Here is a 21,385-nt window from a genome sequence, read left to right as displayed (position 1 = left end):
ATAATAGCGAAAAATGCATTAAAATGGAATAAAAAATGATGGTAATTTTTTCTTTTAATCGTTGACTCATCGTAGACATTTTTAGAAAGTTACTTCCCTTATATAATAGCGAAAAATGCATTAAAATGAAATAAAAAATGATGGTAATTTTTTTTAAATCGTGGACTCATCGTAGATGTGCGCTAATATCCAGAAGGGCTCGATATGAATCACGACTATAAGATACCCGGTTTTGGTTACACTGCACCGCAAAATGTGGGAGTAGTTAGGAATCTAAATCGTAGGAGACAGACACACAACCTTACTTTTATATATAAAGATTTGTGCAACAACTAAAACATTCGGTTGTGCAAATTGTTTGCACAGGAAACCTGCCCTGTGTGGCGGTAATTACCGTTTTTGTGGATCTGTTTCAGCTTTTTTAGCGATTTCTGTTTTGGCGACTTCAAGCCATGAAGTCGTTGTTCTAAAAGAACGCTGGTCTCCTTGACAACGCATTACGACGTTGATTTCCTTACACTCCCTTCCCCACAGCTTCACGAGGGAGGGAAGAAGGGGGGAAGCAACACAGGTGCAGATGTGAGCGTGGACGCCAACTCCGCTGCCATCGACACACGAAAAAATATGCATTAAAATGGAATAAAAAATGATGTTAAATTATTTTTTAAATCGTAGACTCATCGTAGATGCGCGCTAATACCCAGACAGGCTCAATATGAATCACGACTATAAGATACCCGAATTTGGTTAAACTGCACTGCAAAATATGGGAGTAGTTAGGAATCTAAATTGAAGGGGACAGACACACACAACTACAGTTTTATATATATAGATTTCATGTCTTCAATGGGTAACATTGTACCCTGTGCATAGTTGTCAAAATCTCTTTTGGCAACCATTAAAGCAAACAGCTACTTTGAATTAGCAGAGAACACTCTCTCCAATTTTAATAACCATTTTTGAGATATGAATATTAAGGTCTATTATATGTACAATCACTTAGTTGCTTTTAAAGAGCTTGATGATTTAAATCAGGTATTCTCAACCATTTTTTATCCAAGGATTCCTTTGATTAATATTTTATTCTGGTGGGCCCCCATAGCCATTTGATGTTTAAAAACTAGATTTACAGAAACTTTTTTCAAAATTCCTGCTTAGTTTTTCACACGTTAACTTATGTAGATTGAACTATATAAAATGTTGGAGAGAGAAATCTAGCTGTTTCTTCCAATACAAACCAATATATACATCTAAAGCAAAATTTTTTCAGGGGCCCTTAAAGTATTATTGTGGATCCCCAATTTATTATGTGGACCCCTGAAAATCTTATATGGACGCTGAGAAGCCATGAGGACCTTGGTTGAGAATCACTGTTAAATGAAGAGCAAAGAGCAAAAATTCATTAGAATATAAAATATAATAATGGTAATAACATCACCAGTCCTCTAGTTGGCTCTAAAAAATATGTAAATGGAAGTGGATCCTTGCATAATTGTGTTGTCAGCTAAGAATTTTGAATTAATTAAAATTACACCCTTGAAGAAAACAATCATTATATTTGCAAAAGAAAAATAAATTCTGTTACCTTAAAAGTAATACTTATTCATGGGTATAATTCATCTATTCTTTTGCTTATTTCAGTCAGTTAGGGCACTGCCTTGAAAATTTTTACCTGAACAAATTGACTCCAGTACTTTGCTACTTATTCTATCGGTTTCTTTTGCTGAACTGCTAAATTATAGGAACATAAACAAATTGATATCTGTTGTCAAGTGGGGAGACAGATTTCTCTCTCTCTTTACACAACAACCTTTCACTCAGTTTCTATCTACCAAATTCACTCAAAAGTATTGGTTACCCCAGGGTTCTAGTAGAAGACACTTACTTGCCCAAGGTGCTGCATAGTGGGAATGTACCTGAAATCAGATGATTGCAAAATGAACTTCTTAATCAAATAGTATATTTGAACCAATTTAAGGTATTAATTCTAAATGGATCATCAGTTTTGCAGAATCAGCTTTAGTTTTGGGAAATACAGCATACACTTTTACATGCTTCTTGTGAAGGCACATGGCTCAGTGGTTAGAGTGTCAGTCTCACAATCATGAGATAGTGAGTTTGATTCCTGGACTGGGTTATGTGTTGTGTTCTTGAGCAATACACTTTATTTCCCATTGCTTCAGTTTACTCAGTTGTAGAAAAGAGTTGCAATGTTACTGGTGCCATGCTGTATCAACCTTTGCCTTTCTCTTGGATTACCTCAGTGGCACAAAGAGAGGAAGCTGGTATGTATGGGAGACTTCTGGTCATAAATAAACAAATTTGTCCAGACTTGTACCTTGGAAGGGGACTGGATCTATTCAATTTGACATACAGATTTTTTAATTAATTGTTTTTAACTAACCAGTTTGAAACTTCGGATACTGTTGGATGTTTTTCTATTCTGTATATAAAAAAAGTTTGGCTACTTTTTCTAGTCCTAACCCTAACCCAACATACAGTCTCCGTCATTGGTCTGTCTCAGTAATAATTTTGTTACTATTTAGCTTCAAATCAACCTTGATACTGCAAACCTATCATCAAAGACATTCCAGTCTTCAGCAAACCGTCTTTTTAGGGATAATCTAGGATATTATGTACAATGGATGTGTGATCTAGGTAGGGGGATACTTTGGCTGTTATTTTTAGCGTGATGAGCGATCAAGTGGAGGCTCTTTCATTGGTTCGATTGCATGATGAGATTTTTTTACACATATGTGTATGTATATATATCATCGGCAGAAGTTAGAGAGTAAGTTAAAAGCTGAGAGTTTTGTGTATTGGCACTTATCGAGCACGAATTTGGCCATTGTCACTGTAACTTTTGCCTACTATTAATGTGTGTATATACATATATATATATATATATGTATATACACATATATATGTATATACGATGAAAACAGCTCTTCCTTCTCGTTTCAAGGAAGGACACGTGACAATATTCACAATAGACTCGGTTGATAAACCGACTCATCCCACACGTGATAGCAATCGTTTGACATAGGCCCACAGGTCGGAAATGGTTGGACACTGTACGAGTGCGTGCAGGATTGTTTCGTCACTCTGACTGCATCTCAGATAGGTTGGCCCCATGCTTCTCAAGCCATGCCTGTAGAGCTTATCCCGAACAGGTAGCACTTCTCGATAGTACTACCAGGCCAGAGGGCCTCTGGAAGTTGACCATAGGTCCTGGCCCGAAAGTCATCTTGAACAAGCGGGTCAGGTATTCCTCGTCAATGACCAGCTTCACCTGAGATCGTTGTCGTATTTCCCCTCCACTAATCCCCTATAGAATGCTTTGGTTGTGTTGAAGTCACTCAAGGTCAACCCAGAATGGCAGAGTTGCTTGAGAGCAACACAACACTCACGGTGCAATTTGCCCTTCCTCCGCCTTTTTTTGATCCACAACTGCAGTTCAGTCATGGAGACGAGCTGCAGGAAAGTGCACCTCACAAACAGTGACCACACCCATTCACTGTCGCCTACGTAGAGCCAGAGACGTTGCAGTATCAGCGTGTGTCTGCGCATCATCAACCACGACATGCCCAGCCCTCCTTTTAATGGGTGTTAGCAGCAAATAGATCACCTGACCATCAGAATGCAACCCTTCCACAAGAAGCAGAAGAGAATGCATTCTAGTTTGGTCATGGTATGGTCAGGACATGGCACGATGGTCAGGTGGTAGTAGATGACGGATGCAATGTACGTGCTCGCCACCTCTGCCCGACCTTTTAGGGACAGCTTCCTCTCAGCCCATTGCCGGGCAAGAGTGACCACCCTACTCATTATCTCATCCCAGTTCTTCTCCATTTGGAGGTCTGGACCAAACCAGACCCCGAACAATTTGACAGGACCGTCAGTCCAGCGTCCCATGATGGAAGTGCTGGTGGATGGCATGGGCTTGCTTCTCCAGGTGCCAAGCTACAAGCCCACTGACTTTTCCTGGTTGATTTTTGCTCGTTACCACTTCGTAGTCTTTCACCAACCAGCTCGATGTGCTTCTGGCTAGACACTATGACGGTGATGTTGTCTGCGTATGTAGACATGCTCATCCTGCATCCCAATTCTTACGGGATGCTCCTCAGTCGCCAGCTTTCACAGTAGTGGCTTGAGAGTCATGTATAAAAGCGATGAGAGGGGGCATCCCTGATGGACTGAACATGCAATGTCGAAAGGTCTCGATAGATGTCCATTTATGTGAAATACTGAATGGATGCCTCTGTACAAAGCAGCTATCTAGCTGCAGAAGATGGGACCGAAACCAGCCGCTATGAGGACAGCCTCCAAGTATCAATGGTCTACCCTATCGAAAGCTTTGGATTGACCCAAATTGATCAGGGCCCCACCCATGCCAGGTTCCTTAACTACCCTGTCTATGATGTAGCGCATCAGATGAGAGGTTGTCATGGATGCTCCGGCCTGGCATGGCACACGTTTGCGCCTTGTCAACCAGTTTCTCTCAATGACAAGCGCCATCCTCTTGGCTAACACCTTGGCCAAAATTTTCAAATTTGCACTGAGCAGAGTGATGAGCCTAAAGTTATCTATCACGTCCCACTCATCTAGATCTTTCTTCCGCAGTGTTACAGCTCTTCGGCTCACAAAACCAGGGATGCTCCTGTTTTGCTGCCAAGACGTCTCCAAACAAGCCTGGCATACAACTGTAAAGCTCGTAGGGTAGACCATCCAAACTCAGTGATTTGTCCCTTGAGCATTCTGCCGCCATGATGGCACCTTCGCAGCACCTTGCCTCTTTTGTCGAGAGTTGTGGCAGGCTGTGTAGGTAGGCAATGAAATCCACCTTGCGTTCTTACCTGCCACTTGTCCCGAACATTCGAGCAAAATGCTGTTGAAAGGCCTCACACATTTTACTTGGCTCGAGTAATTCACGCCCCTGTTCATCTACCAGAGACCGAATGGTGGCTTTGTTGCCCTGTTGCGCCTCCGCCACCCAGGCCTCTCATGTGCGTCCAACGCTTTCGTTCCTTAGGGAACACATCCTAGCTCTGACAACACACCCTTCATGTTTAGCATTGAAGTGTTGGTCTAGAGCCAACCTCGATGGGAAAGATGCGTTTAGTTTCCAGTACCCGGGACCCTGCCTATGTGTCTTACCTAAGTCTAGTGTACACGTTACAAGTTTGTGATCTGTGTAGCTGACTATGTGGAATTGTGGATACCCTATGCTATCTCTATCTACTGTCCTGCGCAGTATCCTATCTAGATATGATCTCGACGACCCGATGTGGTTGCTCCATGTCCACGTTGGCGCATTCGGGTGATCGAGTTGGTACCTGTCAGACAGTGGAAAGTGTCTGGGCAGGTCTCCGAGGCATTTGCATCCCCATCTATTCCTATCTCTGCCCACATAGTCTACATGTGTGGCCAAGGTAGCATTCTAATCCCCCACTAAAAGTAAAGGATGAGATGTTCCTAGGAATACTTCTAGACATCGAAAGAAATCCGGCTGACCTGTTAAAGGCAGTGCATAGACTGATACAATTTGAAAAGTGCACCCATTGCTGCCATCGACATCTAGAACGACCAGTCTACCCTCCGGGTCTACGAATATTGTCTTTACTTCAAGATCCAGACTCTTGCGAAAAAGTACCATGGACTTTAGGGCCCGTGGATTATGGAGTCTGGTCTCACTTATAGCTATGATTTTTAACTAGTGTGTCTGTATGTCATTTAAGAGGTACCCTTGTTTCCAAGCCACACAACAAATCTTGATCATAATCCTAGTGAATTAAAACACATACGAAAGAATAGAGGGTTACTGCTCAAAAGTTTTTGCTTTCTCTTCCCATGGTTTGTCGTCAAGGAGATCCCAATACAGTTTCTTCATGAGGTATTTTTGGCATTTACCAACCGCACTGGGGAAAATGCCTTTTAGTGTGTGGTGTAGACTTCTTGAGATGTGTAGTATTTGGATGTGCTCCGGTGGTGTTGTGTATGGGTGGTTGTTTGTTTTTGTTATCTTTTGTTAGGTTTGTTTTTGATTTGATGTATTCCATCAAATCTATGTTTTTAGTGTCTATAGCTGTGAACATGTTTGCTGTATATATTGTTGTGGTGTTGGTGTTGCTGTTGTTTGTGGTAGATTTCAAAATGTCTTGAGGAAATGTATATCCCCCTGCTTTGTTTGCATTTGCATTTGGTTTGGTTGTTTTTTTGCTCCTTTTCTGGCTATTTGCCATTCCTCACTGGTTTCATCTTCCGACGAAATTTCTGAGGAATCGGATGGTGGTAGGGGCATTTTGTAGGCTTCTATGATTGTTTGTGTAAGTGGTTGTGTTGCTGTTTTCATTGATGTTGGTTGTTGGCTGTTTGTTTGTGCTGTATGTGATATAGGGGAAGGGGTATAAGTTTTTGTGTTTTCTTTTGTTATTTTTTATTTCTTTAGTTGTTGTTGGTGTTTTTCCAGGTGCTGGTGTATGTTCATTTGTTGGCGTTGGCATATTTGGTTTGTATATTTCTTTTGTCGTACTCCCTTTGCTTGTCTTCTGTGTTGGTGATAGTGTGGGTAGCAAGGGTTCCTTTATCCTTGTTGTGGTTGATGATCTTTTTCTTGCTGTTTTTGTTGTTCCATTGCTGTTGGGTACTTAGTTTTGACGTGCTCTTCGCTTCCACACATGTAACATCGAGGCCTCCTACCTCCCAGCACCATGTATAGGTTATGGCCATCAACAACAAAACCAAGGTTGCAAGGCCATCCACCATCACCAATGATTCTGCCATTTTCATTTGACACCGCTAGAAAAAAATCTCATTTTCCGTAGCGGTGTCGTATGAAATTGTCACCCATAATTATAACCCTAGTATCGATCTATTGCATTTCAATTTATTTTAGATTTAGGGGTAGGGTATCTTTTTTCTTCACAAATGTAAATAAACCCAATCTGTTTCTTAAAGGAGGGACATATTCATTATGCACAGAATGTTATTTACCTAAATGGACTCCAGTGATTGGTTAAAATTGCCGAAATATCTTACAACCTAGAGAATTTTCTCAATAAAGCCAAGAGAAAATGATGTTTTATAAACTAATTCTACCAATATACGAAGTTTAAAACTTTTTAGTTACCTAGAAATTATGTTACAAAGTGCCGTTCAAAAGGAAAAGATCCCAAAAACCCTTTTCTCCCCCCCCCCATATATATATATATATGATCTGAATGATATGATACATATGTAAAAAATGTAATATATAGATAAATATCTGTAAATATGAACCATCCGATCTTCTGATTACCTCATTTCTTCTAATATATATATATATATATATAAAAAAACACTTTCTTGAAATGTATCCGGTACTTTCGGTACCTATACCGAAGTTACGCCGCATTTAGATATAATTAGTGAAGAAAGTAAAATGTAACTGCTAGTCTTCGAAAGGTATGAGCAATAGTTTTCAAAAAGCAACGAAGCTTGATTCACGACCAAGCAGGCCGCATTACTAAAACAATTCAAGGTTATTTTTCGTAAGGTGTGCCATTGAGAAAGTCCCGCGAGCCGCAGTTTGCCTCCGAACAAACTATGATAAGTCAAATTTATTTACCTTTGTTTTAAATGGAGCGATCTGTTGTTAGCTAAGTAGTTTGAACTTATAGCCTTTCTTACGTTATGTGAAACTAAATCTTATAACTTTTTTAGTTGTAGCTTTCATGTGTTCTCGTACTGTTAGCGTTAGAGAGCTGAATGCAAAACTAGGCTACCGCAGAAATACTGATGTTAACACACTGGTACGAGCTAGTTTGTTTGTAACATTTAATACATCTTTTATTTGTAGCAGGAAAATAATATATTAGACGGAAAACGAAAAAAAAAACCTATGTATTTACAAAATTATGCTTTTATGGTCAGTGATGCAACATAAAATACATGGTAAATCCACGTGCTTCTATGTGTAACTTCCGTTTTACCCATAGTTCATTTCACAAAAACGGAAGTTGTTCTTTCTCTTGAATCTGTGATCGGGATTGAACGGTATGTTACATTCTTTCAATCTATTAATGTATTTCATTGTTTATTGAGCATCGTCGTAATATTTAATAATTTATATCTAAAGGACATAATCTAATACTTATTTTGTAATTTCTTTTCTAATAAATTTCAGCTAGTAACCCGAGAAAATGTCTGATACTGAAAGGTAGGTACACGTTTATTCCTGTTTTACCTCCATCTTCCTCATGCTATAAATGTTAATATTTCGTTTATTTGAATTTTGTATGCTTTTATTTGGTTTGAAAATACTTTTAATACTACATTTACTCACTTAAAGGCTGACTAAAAGACTATTGATAGCTAAAAGATTAAAATAAAATATGTAATTTTATTACATATTAAAATATGTAATAAAAATAATTATTACATATTGATGTTTGTCATAACCTATAATTATGAATTATTACTCTTTACAGGGAAGATGCCCCAGCTCCTGCTGGCTCGCTCGATTTATACTCTGCTTTGCAGGAAATTTTAAAGACCTCTCTCATTCACGATGGCTTAGAAAGAGGACTCAGCCAGTGTTGTAAAGCACTAGACAAGTATGTGTTGGTTTTCTTCCTAGTTTAAATATTTGTGACGACTAAATTATGATTCCATGGTATTTAATTGCGAAAATAATGATATATGTGGCATTCCTTCAATATAACTCGACAAAATCAAAACATTTCACTTGGGTTATTTCCGTGGGTTGTGTAGAACAGATATAACGAAATTATGCCAGTAATGTCTCATTTTAAATTTGAAGAAAAAAAAAGCCTTGCATATTTGTTCTTACCCGTTTCATGTGTATGTAAATTCCGCAATTTTCAAGCAGAAAACAATCGAACTGTCATTTGCTTCCACGGAAATGCCCGAATTGAAATGTTTTGATTTTGTCGAGTTATATCGAAAGAATGCTAAGATTATTTTCTTCACTTTCTATTGATAGGTCGATGTGTGTGAGTGCTTCGCGTATGCTATTTAAGTGTTACGCTATAGTTTCTATGTCTCTAAACTATTTTTGTTTCCTCCCATCTAGACGAAAAGCCCATTTGTGTATCTTGGCAAACAGTGTAGATGAACCCAGCTATACTAAACTAGTTGAAGCTCTCTGCACTGAACACGGTATCAACCTCCTCAAAGTAAGAGCAATTATTTATTTACTTGGGTTTTAAAATTGATTTTTAAAATGCTTCTGCTGAATTTTTTTTCTAATTACTCGTGTCAGCTTTTGAAAGTAAAACCATATGGATTTGTATCAGGTTATATTTTACTTTGGTGTGTATGCATGGATATATTATATATATATATATGTCCGAGTCTCATGGTCAACCAACACGTTGCAATTTAACTCCTTTTTGGAAAATTCTCCCAGTTAACCAGTTTAAATATGAAAATTTAATTTACCTATTTCTCTAATTGACTATGGAAACGGCTGTAGGGATAAGAATTTCATATTATATTGATTTAACTATCTTTGAATAACCTGATGTCTATATATCAATTTTTCCATTTTCCTTTTCTCAATCATAAATCATTTAAACACCCATATCCATCATTGCAAAATTAACGCATTTAGCTTTTCACGGAACACTTGTAAAAACCGGAAAGCTACGATGCAAACATCCCTTAAAGGATTATAGGCCCTTTGTATAGTTATATATAGCTGATATTTGCTTTTAACTTGTGATTCCATGTGTTACACAATTGGCTTGTAGCATTTAATACCCCTACATTAGCTGATATTAGTACTGCAATTACTTGTCCAGTCATAACTTCTAATTGTTAAATTGCCTGTATAAAAACTCACGTTTTTTGTATTTTAAAGAGATGTCTACTATCGTCATCATTATACTTCCGCTTATCATGTTGGCATGTTATAGTATATCACCCTCGTAATTAGCACACGTCTGTCATTGATAAATCTTACTCTAATCCGACGGTGAAGAAATACTTGATCAAAAATTGATATTGTCATGCATGTTAATCAAGGAGTAACTACATTAGCTGCAACAAATGGATGTAAATTTATTCCAAATAACTTATATGTTTCTTACTATTTGTCTCATGTAGTAGTCAAGTTAACTCCCTTACTTAAACCGACTGTCTTCAATTAATAACTGGTATGCGATTTTATAATTTTTATAGATGCTTATTCAGCAAATATGAATAGTATTCTACAATGCAGCACATCTTGTGAAAGGTCATACCTCTGTATAGGTAATGTTCCTTCCAAGGTGAAAGAATTGAGTATGATAATAAATGCTCCCTCTTTCTCAACCTCAAGTAAATTGTCATGGCTTTGCACTGAGCAAACATTTTCTACTATATTAGCCTCGTGAAGATGAAAAAGTACTGTTGTTACTGATTATTAGACCAAGCTAGTTGGATATAGCTTCTGATATTGTTTCGCTTTCAGCTTGCACATGTTCATATTTCTGCAATAATCTGTCTAGATGTATACGCCTGGAAGCCCGTTGTGTCTGTAGGTGCTCTTGTCTAGTAGAAGTCATGGTTATAAATGAGCAATATTACACAAGACAAGGTTTTTCCATCTGGCTATGGGGAATGTAACCTTACCTGGAAGCCAGTGTGGAGTTGCAAATAGGAAGAGCATTCAGTTTTAGAAAATACTTCAAATATTCAATCTAACCCATGCAGGCATCGTAAGATGGACGTTTAATAACGATAGGCTACTGATTGGGGGTGGGGGTGTCTTTTATATATGAACAGTTTTTATTTTTACTAGTCATTGAATTTTATGTAATGTTTGGTTTACTCAAATTATGGCTTTATTCAAGTGATTGATACTGGTTTCTTTTGCTTTGAATATTCCCATTATTAGTGATAACTTGGATTTTTTTCTTTCCTTAACTATTACTGTAGTGTTGGGTGTGATGATGATGAATGCTCCCTCTACTGATTATAGAATGAGGATTGCAGTGTCTGACCCAATTGTTGTTGAGAATGGTACAAAATACAAAATGCTTGGAAGTTTGCTTAGCTTCAGGCCAGGCATGATTGACTTATAATCAAAGATGGGTACTACTATAGCGTGTGATCTGCAGTAGTATCAGTGAAATGGGTTAGGGTTAGTCTGTATGCTAAAGTATAAATGGCCAAGTAGACTGTGGTACCCAAGATGTTTAAACTGTAACTCTGGAACATTATTAGAATTAAGAATTGAATTTTATAGTCAAAGGTATTTGCATGGTCTCTCTCTCACTATCAAGTACTTTCTACAATGGCCCCCAGACTTGATGATTTTGGGGATGATACTTTGAAAGGTGACATGTCATGTGTGTTGGGTTTGTCACTAGCTTCCCATCCTGTGTTTGCTTGCATCCCTGTAACTTAGCATTTTTGGCAAAAATAACCAATTCACACTATTCTGTCAAAAGTAATGTTTATTTATTTACGCTATTGTGGATTACTTGTGCAATATTTTGTAGTTTGAGATTTTGATGAATTAACTATTAATTTTTAGAATAATATTGTAGGGTTGGCATGAGGTGCCAGGCCTGGCCAAAAGCAGGTAGAATATTTTGGCCAGTTATGGCCGGTTTAAATGCAAAAGGGTTAAAGATGACACTGTCTCAAGCAGTTTTTGAGTAACTAATTGGCAGCAACTTTGATACATTCAGCATTTCCATTTTTGGAGGTTTTGTACCTTGGTTGTTTTGCTTATTTTAAAAAACCTTTTATACACTTGTCTAAGTTATGTGTTGGATATGACCGAGTGCTCTCTTTAATGATGTATAATATGGATTGCGACATCTGATCCAGCATAGAAAGTATTTTTACCGTGTGGCTGGGGCCGTTTAACCTATGGTCATTCTTCATTAAGTAAATCCATGATCAGAAATCCCCTGTTACTTTCGTTTATGTCTCTTTATTATATATGTGACTAATGTATTCTTTATTATAGTGGTAGGATGGGATTTAAAGAAAGTTTTGCTATCCTTAGCAGGTCAAGCAACTACTGAACCTCAACCGTTGAGTTTCATGGTATTGTATAGATAGTTGTCTGAGGTACTAGAATCTTCCAATTTGGTGAAGTTTAAGGCCCAGTTGAGCTAAATGTAGAATGACAAAATCACTTATCTTGAGGTATCCATTTCATTGCATTTATGTAAAGTTTATCTAAATTTTCTTTGAATCTGTTACAAAAAATATTTGTCCCAACATGCATAGCTGTTTTCACCTTTTATTTTTCTGATATGTAACAATATTGTTTTATACTATGTAATATGGTTGGATATGATGAAGCTAAATGCTCCCTCTTCTGAAATGTCTATTGAGGATTGCAATAACTGACCCAACCGTATTTTGTTACCCCCAAGTTTTCAACCATGAAGTGAAGCATTAAAATATATCACAAGGGGAAAAATATTATTTTGCTTAGTGAAAAAGGTGGGGAGATTCTCTTTTGCAAAAGAGATAATTTCACTGCAACATAGTTTATTCCATTTAGTGAATTTTTCATAAAGACAATGGTGGTTACACTAAGTATCTGAATATTGGGACAGACTAGTAGCCACTAACCTTTTGTCATTTTCATCACTGGAAACTTTTTACTTAATTCACATGCTAAGTCAAACCTCTTTGAACAGATTGCAATGGCAATCAGTCAAGGTTTATAGCTGATTTCATAGGTTGGTTTTTTTTCTCTCTCTTATGCCCTCTTTCCATTACATCCATAACTTAAAACATCTTGTGATACATCTGAAAAATTTTGCTGTTGCATTGGACAATGCTCTCTCTCCTAATACATAATGAAGATTGCAATGATTCACCTATTAAGAATTTACAAAATATGACCTCGATCTAAACAACCTCTCAAATATACATTGATTTAAGTAGTCCTGTGATGGGACACTTCAGTCATGATGCCTAAATTTCAAGTGCATGTAGGACTGCTTGTTTTATTTATTTATTTATATATATATATATATATATATATATATATATATAGATAGATGGGTGAGTGAAATTCAGCTGATGTTTTTAGTAAGTTATGCTTTATTTTCGTACACGTGTTGTGTCTGAAGTACTGAACCAGTGACTCTTGGTTAAATACTTTATTCTTGAAAATACTATGGCTTATTTTCTGTTACATTGTTTTATACTATGTAATATGGTTGGATATGATGAAACTAAATGCTCCCTCTTCTGAAATATCTATTGAGGATTGCAATAACTGACCCAACCGTATTTTGTTACCCCCAAGTTTTCAACCATGAAGTGAAGCATTAAAATATATTACAAGGTGAAAAATATTATTTTCCTTAGTGGAAAAAGTGGGGAGATTCTCTTTTGCAAAAGAGATAATCTCACTGCAACATAGTTTTTTGTCTCAAATATTGCTTTCTTCTTGAACATAGTTTATTCCATTTAGTGAATTTTTCATAAAGACAATGGTAGTTACACTAGGTATCTGAATATTGGGGCAGGCTAAATTTCAAGTGCATGTAGGACTGCTTGTTTTATTTATTTATTTATATATATATATATAGATAGATGGGTGAGATTCAGCTGATGTTTTTAGTAAGTTATGCTTTATTTTCATACATGTGTTGTGTCTGAAGTACCTGAATGATCCAATTTTGTGATATTAGTGATCATTAGGTCTAACCTAGCTAAAGCATGCCGTCCTTATATTTTACTCCTTATTTCTAAGGAGTAAATACACTTGTTTGGTAATGTTCTGGTTGTAATGTTATTTTAAACAATGGAGTTGTTTGGTTGGGATAGATGCTCCTCCCTTTCCTGAAATACTTTTTGAGGGTTATAGTAACTAGTCCAATTGAGGCTAAGAAGTGTACAAAATTGGCATTGCCTGTAGAAACAGTAATACTGTTATTTAACCCGTTATTCAGCTTCAGTGAAATGTAATGCTTATTCATGATTTTGAGAATATGATATTGTGATTGTTTTTTTTAAATGACATTGTAGGGTAGGTGAGAGAAGCACGATCTTGTCAGTTTGAACATAAAGCAGAATATTTGGGCTGGAAATAACAGGTTTAAATGCTAAAGGATTGAATCTAAATTGACTTCTGTGAAAATAGTTGTTTATTCATTTTTTTTAACTTTGCTAATTTTATAGATATTATCACAGTGAAGTTTTGTCTTTCTTTTCAGGTTGAAGACAGCAAGAAGTTAGGCGAATGGGCTGGTCTTCGTCGTATTGATGTTGAAGGCAAAGCCAGAAAAGTGAATGGATGTGGCTGTGTTGTTGTAAAGGTAATGCAATCTATTCTATGATATAGTCTATTTTTAGAAATTTCTTTTAAATACTGTTTTATAAGCAGTGGCTTCATAGGTTATGAAGTTTCAAGGATGTGTTGGATAAATAACAAAGTATTTTTATTTGAAACACTGATCTGTTTGCAACCCCAGAGTCCTGTGGTTGTGAAGTGAACTCCTTGACTTCAAAGCCATGATTTTCATTTTAATTCAGAGAGAGGGAAAATTTGTTTCTCTCTAGAGAATTGAATTTTAGTGAAGAATGCCTTTGATGTCATGATTGAAATAGTTTGCCCAAAAATGATTGAAAGATGATTTTAGAAAGTAAATGAATTTTCTGGAATTCCTCAGTTATTAGATATTAAGTTGCTTTTATTGTTTTGTATATAGTCTTGATAGGAATATGTAATGTTGATTTCTAAATTTGGCACAAAGCCATCAATTTCGGGGGAGGTGGTGAGTGAATTACATTGACCCTCAGTACTCAACTGGTATTTATTTTACCAACTCTGAAGAGATGAGGAGCAAAGTTGATCTTAGTGAAATTTCAACTCAGTGGAGATGGATGAAATCATTTTGCCCAGCATGCTAACAATTCTGCCAGCTCGCCACTTTGTTGGTTATGTAATGTTAATAGAAGTGAAGTACTTGAAATATACAGGGATACGACTTTTCTTTGCAGGTTACGTTTGCAATTCTGTCTTAACATTACTCATCCAATTGTTGAGTATTTTAATTCCCTCTGACTTATAGGTTCTTGTATTGTGATTTGAACAACAGACCAGTGACTCTTGGTTAACTACTTTATTCTTGAAAATACTATGGCTTATTTTCTGTTGCATTGTTTTATACTATGTAATATGGTTGGATATGATGAAACTAAATGCTCCCTCTTCTGAAATATCTATTGAGGATTGCAATAACTGACCCAACCGTATTTTGTTACCCCCAAGTTTTCAACCATGAAGTGAGGCATTAAAATATGTCACAAGGTGAAAAATATTGTTTTGCTTAGTGGAAAAAATGGAGAGATTCTCTTTTGCAAAAGAGATCTTACTGCAACATTAAAAAAAAACTGAAGTTACAAGAAGTTATTCACAACTCCCAACATATTAAACTGCCTTGTTCTCACGTTAAATATGACTTTACTGTCACAAAGAAATTATCAAGCTTAATAACAATCTATTAAGCAACAACTACCCCATATACATACTATCCACTCCAATTATGAAAAAAAAAGGGCATGGAACCAATAAACTCTCCACTGTCTACCCTATGTGAAAGGCCTCTCTCAAACGATACAAGTATTCAAGAGTAATACAACACTTCGCAAATATCTCCTTCGAGTAAAACCACCAATAGAAGAGAATATGACCAAAAACTGCGTACTCCATCCCATGCAGCTGTGGTAGGTTACGCAAAGGTGACACATGCCACCCCATCAAAATAAGGGTGGATGAACATGGCAAAGCTGTGACATGAGATATTGATAAATCAGATATAGCTGATCATGTATGGAATAATGGAGACCACTGGAAAATACGAAAACTAAACAGAAGCAGCCCATATGCTAGGACACAACAACCTCCTAAGTGCAGATATGAGTAGCATATGGGAACCAGTATTAAGGAAGGATAGGAAAATATTAGATTTATAAGCCTTAAAATTCACTCCATAATTGCCTATGAGCATTGTGGTAAACTCGGGCTACTAACCCCAAGATTCCAAGTTTGATTCCCAGCAGTGATCTGAATAATAACATTGAAAAATACCTTAGGAATGAGAACCCAGATTCGAAATTTCCTCCAAGATACCTGATGAAGGCTGGAGGGTATATAAGCCGAAACATGTTAACAACAAAGATGAGAGCAAATATCCATCAAATGCAAATAATGTACATTTCCCATCTCTTAAATATAGGACTGAAAGAAGTAAAGTTATATCACAATTGACTTGGATAAATGAAATTATTTGTATGTGTTGAAAAAAATTTAGGACAAAGTATAATTTGCAGCTTGGTGTAAATTTTGTGTGCTATATCATCTTATTGCTCAGCAGGTATGACTATGTTGGTCTTTGATGCAACTAGTGTTTTAAGTACCTAACATTTTGTTCTTCAGAGTTAAATTTTTGCTATTTGTTTTATTTCAGGACTATGGAAAAGAATCACAAGCACTTGATGTTTTGAATGAATATTTCAAGTCCAAGAAATAACTTCTTATAGCATTCTGTGAGCATATGCTATGTTAATAAAGTGTTTGTAAAACAGACTTTCACTGTATTGTTTCAGTTCGGCTTGGTATTTTAATAAATGTCCTGATAAATACTTAAGGCGACAAAAATTCAAATCACCATAAAATACTTGTGAGATCTGGGCTACATGTTGAATGTGGCAGTATAGCAGCAGGGTCACTAGCTTAATTGCTGGAATAATAGCAGCTGTGTGTAAGGAGCATAAAATACTAGAATACTATATTTCTGGACTTAGGTGCTTTTGTTTCTATTCAGTGTAGCAGGCTGTATTTAAATTGGCCAGTTTTGTCTAATATTACCATCTGTTTAAAGAAAAATATCTGATCTTTGATGTCTGGTTCCTGTTTTGAGTTTTCTTCATGCAAATTCCACTTGCTAGATATCTTCCAAGATTAGGAGACAATGTGATTATTTTAGCCTGATGACATTGCCAGGCCTTGTGATATTGGGTGGATGGGGGATAAATCTGACTGAACTATTTGTAAAGTAACTGTAGAATGCTTTCCTTCCAGATAACTAACGTTAGTTTTGGTGTAGTCCACCTATTGCCTCCATTTGTTGTTAATGACATATGCTGACTAAATTTGGTTTGTCAGTGTTCTCTCAGCATTCTCTTTTAGTCCAATAACTGAACCATACAAGTTTAAAATCCAGCAGTGAATTAGTTTCGAGGCTGATTGCTTAGTTCCCTTTCCTTTCACTCAAATTTGACATTTATGCCCCATATTGGGACTTGTACTGTTGACGTACTTAGATGACTTTGAAGGGATCTAAAGGATGAAGTGATTAAAGCAAATGTCAATGCTGGATGACATGGAAGAGGTAAGGAACTACTGCACTAATAAAGTACAGACAGACATGATAAAGGTTGTTATCCACTGGAATTTTTGGAACAACTTATGTCACAAAATTTCTTTCCTCAATTTTTGCAATTTGACAATGTGGAATGGCACTAATTCCCAATTAAGTGCTTGCATTAAAACTGATTTAGAATTTGATCTTTGTCCCAGATCTTACTTTAAATCTATATTTTCATGGTGTTTATTCCATCCTTTGTGTGTGCTTTTAACCTTGTCACTCCGTACTCCCACTTGAATGGGAATAGGATGTCATCTCTGAATTCTTGATAAAGCTATAACAAACACATAGAAAAAAAATATAGCTGATTTTGTTCAGTTTGGTTGCAACCATTACCCTTGAGTTGCATATGCAACTTTTTTTTTGTTTTGCTCAGGAGTCCAGGTGGAGGGTTAGGATGGTTGATAGTAAAGTAGGTCAGATTTGACATTTCTAGCAGGTCACCTATGTAGAAGCTGGGACATTGTTGAATGTCAGTTTACTAGCATACCTGTCATCAAAAAAATGGGAGAAACCACTGGTAAATGTTAAGTATATACACATTCATATGCAATATTGAATAATATACTAATAAAGACAATCTGTTAATACATGCTCACATGGATCAGACAGATTTTGTACTGTTGGATGTAATTCCTGTTGCCAACCTGATCCAGTTAAGGTAATATTTCACCATGTTCAGACATGATTACATGTAAGATTGGAAATGATGCTCTGTATGGGTAAATCAAACTTCCATCAAGTCTATCGTTGGTGTAAACTGTCTCGTAGTTCCTGACTATGGTTTATATATGCACATGTAACAACTTAAGGGCAACTGAATAAATTTGTGACATGCAAAGTCCCTTCTCAACCTAAGGTGACATGGTGGTTTGAATGGCGTAGTTGACAGGGCCAGGAGAGAGCAGAAATGGAACTCCATCTGCCAATAGGTACTTTTATTTCTGGTTGAACAAAGGACCAGCGGTTCTTCCTTAAATACTTTGTCCTTGAAAATACTGAGACATTTTCGGTTGTATGAGCATATGGCCTGACAGTAAAGTCATATTTAACATGTTGGGAGTTAGTAACATCTTGTAACTTCAATTTTCTGATCCTTGAGGATTGTACAGCCTAAATAATGGTATTGTCGAGCGGATATGTACAATTGATATTATATATGTTAGCTCTTAAAACTTGTAGCCTAGTAAGTTCTTAGAACAACACATTGCTTAGTCTGCCTAATATAGATCCAGCTGTCCAAATGGACAGTAGCTTGGTAGATAAAGCAGTTAAGAATAGGAAAATGGAAAACCTGGCCCATCAGGAATCACCACCAAGATCCTTAAAATATCTGGCCTAGTCACCTGCATAGTTAATCAGGTTGTCCATAAGGGAGTCATACCCAACTGGTGTAGCAGTACCATAATCTACAGCTACAAAGGTTCAGGCGATGCCTAACAAATAATTACAGAGGTATCAAACTGCTGGACTGGGTAATGAAAGTTATAGAAAAGGCTATAGTGCAAATAATTGGGAGAACCTAGATGAGATGTAGTTTGGTTTTGTATCTCAGAGAACGTACTACTTTCCTTGTAAGGCAACTGCAGAAGTATTTGGCCAAAAATAAACTTCTACTCCCTTATCTGGTGGTCAATGCAGAAGCTAGGGATAGAAGAGTGGTTAGTGAAGGTTGGCAACAAGTGTAGTAATAAATTCAGTGTAGTTCTTGTTTATCATAGACCTCCAGGCCATAGCAGGAATTCGAGACTGGGAACACCTCTACACTGATAGCCTTATGGCTGAATCACTACCTGACTTAGATTTAAGAGGAAAACTGAATATAAGAGGCATGTGTGCAAGAGAGAAGACTGCTGGTTTGGTCATATGATACTTATGGATGAGGACAGCTTTGTAAAGTGCCAATCTTAAATTGTGGAAGGGGGTAGACTCAGGAAGACAGGATGAAGTGGTTAGAAAGGATATTCAGATGCTGGGCCTCCCTGACAAAGTGACTAGGAGAATGAGAGTTGTGGCAATTTGCTGTACCTGGGATGTGTCAAGCTTAGTCAAATTACTGTCATCCACATATAGGCTTGTCTTTCACAAGTTTGGTATGTAAAAAGCACTCTGCAGACTGTAAAGGGTTTGGGATTAGGAAGGGCATCCAGCTACAGCAGACAATAGGAGTCTGGACAGCTGTCAAACTGTCCTTCCCATGCCAGCATGAAAAATGGATGTTAAATGATGATATAGAGATGCATATATGGTGGGCTTCTTTCAGTTTCCTGGGCTATAGTTGAAAACACTCAAGGTTCCTATACATGTCTGTTTTATTGCCTTTTATTTGTTTCAATTAGACTGACCATGTAATATAGGGCAGGGCTTTTAGTCACATGAATTGACCCCCAGTATTCATTTTTTTCGGCCTGATACATATCTCCCTACAGTAACATGTAAACAAACAGCAGTGGTGGGGGCAAGGCACACAGCAGGCTTCTTTCAGCTTCAGTCTACCAATTCCACTCACAAGACAGTCAGCCAGAGCTAGCACGATTGAGCAGCAAACTTCTATATACATATGCACGTGTCATCCTTTACTTGGGGAAAAATGTCAGGAAAGACACATATGGAAAAACGGACTAAAGCAAAAAAAGAGGAATATATATAGATGTTATAGGAGTGATTTTTTGAAAATGTGTAAGATTAATTTCATATATTTTTAAATGTGTAATGTCAGTGTGTACACAAGTGTAAGCACCCTGAGAGAAATGTTGGACGTAAGAAGCATCAGATATAGTGTGCAAGTGAGATAACTGCACTGGTATGATCATGTACTGTGTGAAGAAGTGCCACTCCCTAACAGTGGAAGGAACCCATAGAAGAGGAAGACATGGGATGAGTTGGTGAAGCATAACCTTCAAACATTGAGCCTCACAGAGGCAATGACAAAAGATCGAAACCTCTGGAGATATGCTGTGATTGAGAAGATCCAGCAAGTAAAGTGAGATTACTGCCGTTGCCTATACTGGTGTTGCATAACCAGCCCATTTAAAATGTACCTCTGAATTGTCGGGCAACACACCATGCTTGAGACCTATTGAGTCAAGTAATATTAAATCGTAATGGAAATTGTAGTTGTGGCTGATGTCAGTGTCACCTGACTGGCCCGTGCTGGTGGCATGCAATAAGCACCATGCATGTGTGGGTCAATGCCAGTGCTGGTTGCATGTAAAAAGCACCCACTACACTCAAGAGTGGTTGGTGTTAGGAAGGGCATCCAGCTGTAGAAACCTTGCCAGATCAAATTGGAGTCTAGTGCTGCCTCCTGACTTGCCAGTCCCCAGTCAAACTGTCCAACACATGCCAGCAAGGGAAACAGACGTTAAATGATGATTTGTGTGTATTAGAGTGAAATTGTTGAAATAAACAATTTCACTCTAATTTTTGCACAGTAACTTCAGAGCAAAACCTTTTACTACAGTTTGCCTGCATTTTGTATCTCTGGCTGTCACTCACTCAAACTGTTGTTTTATTCTCCTACCAGCATAACTGATGACACACATTATATTTAAGATTTTGAGGTGAAGTGCAAGTGGTGCTAATATTTATATGGGACATAAGTTGTAAAATATGGTGTTGCCAAGAGAAAAGACAGGTGTTCCAAAACTTTAGCCTACAACCTGTTCATATATAATAATTTCCATGGAATGTGGAATTCTGCACATCCCCTGGAAATTATCTTGGTTTAATTTCTATATTCTCCCTAATAAACTTCACTGAATTCAGTATTCTGCAATTTCATGACACCTAACTCCTAGGATGAGGTAAATATGACTGGAATATCTTTGACCATGGGACCTCATGCAACTGTAGCACAAGATATGACAACCACAGGTTTGATTTACTAGACTTCATAAGGAAAGTACAATCTTCTAAAGCCAACTTGATCAGTGAAAATAGGTTTTTTACATGGCCAATTAAAAGCCTGTTAAGAAATAAAAATGACAAGA

The 21,385-nt window shown here is 37.1% G+C and overlaps 1 protein-coding gene across 1 annotated transcript; it reads left to right on the top strand.

Moving 5' to 3' along the window:
- The first annotated feature begins 7,906 nt into the window (after positions 1 to 7,906).
- LOC115210704 (40S ribosomal protein S12) lies at positions 7,907 to 16,563 on the top strand. Its single transcript, XM_029779389.2, has 6 exons — positions 7,907 to 8,034; positions 8,165 to 8,197; positions 8,469 to 8,594; positions 9,074 to 9,176; positions 14,178 to 14,279; positions 16,434 to 16,563. The coding sequence occupies exons 2-6, from the start codon at positions 8,181 to 8,183 to the stop codon at positions 16,494 to 16,496; spliced, it is 411 nt and encodes a 136-aa protein (XP_029635249.1). The 5' UTR covers positions 7,907 to 8,034; positions 8,165 to 8,180; the 3' UTR covers positions 16,497 to 16,563.
- The last annotated feature ends 4,822 nt before the right edge of the window (positions 16,564 to 21,385 follow it).

Source organism: Octopus sinensis, linkage group LG4 (genome assembly GCF_006345805.1).
Source record: "Octopus sinensis linkage group LG4, ASM634580v1, whole genome shotgun sequence".
NCBI classification, from domain to species: Eukaryota; Metazoa; Mollusca; class Cephalopoda; order Octopoda; family Octopodidae; genus Octopus; species Octopus sinensis.
The sequence above is the reverse complement of the archived record's forward strand: the minus strand, read 5'-3'. Positions and strand labels throughout refer to the sequence as shown.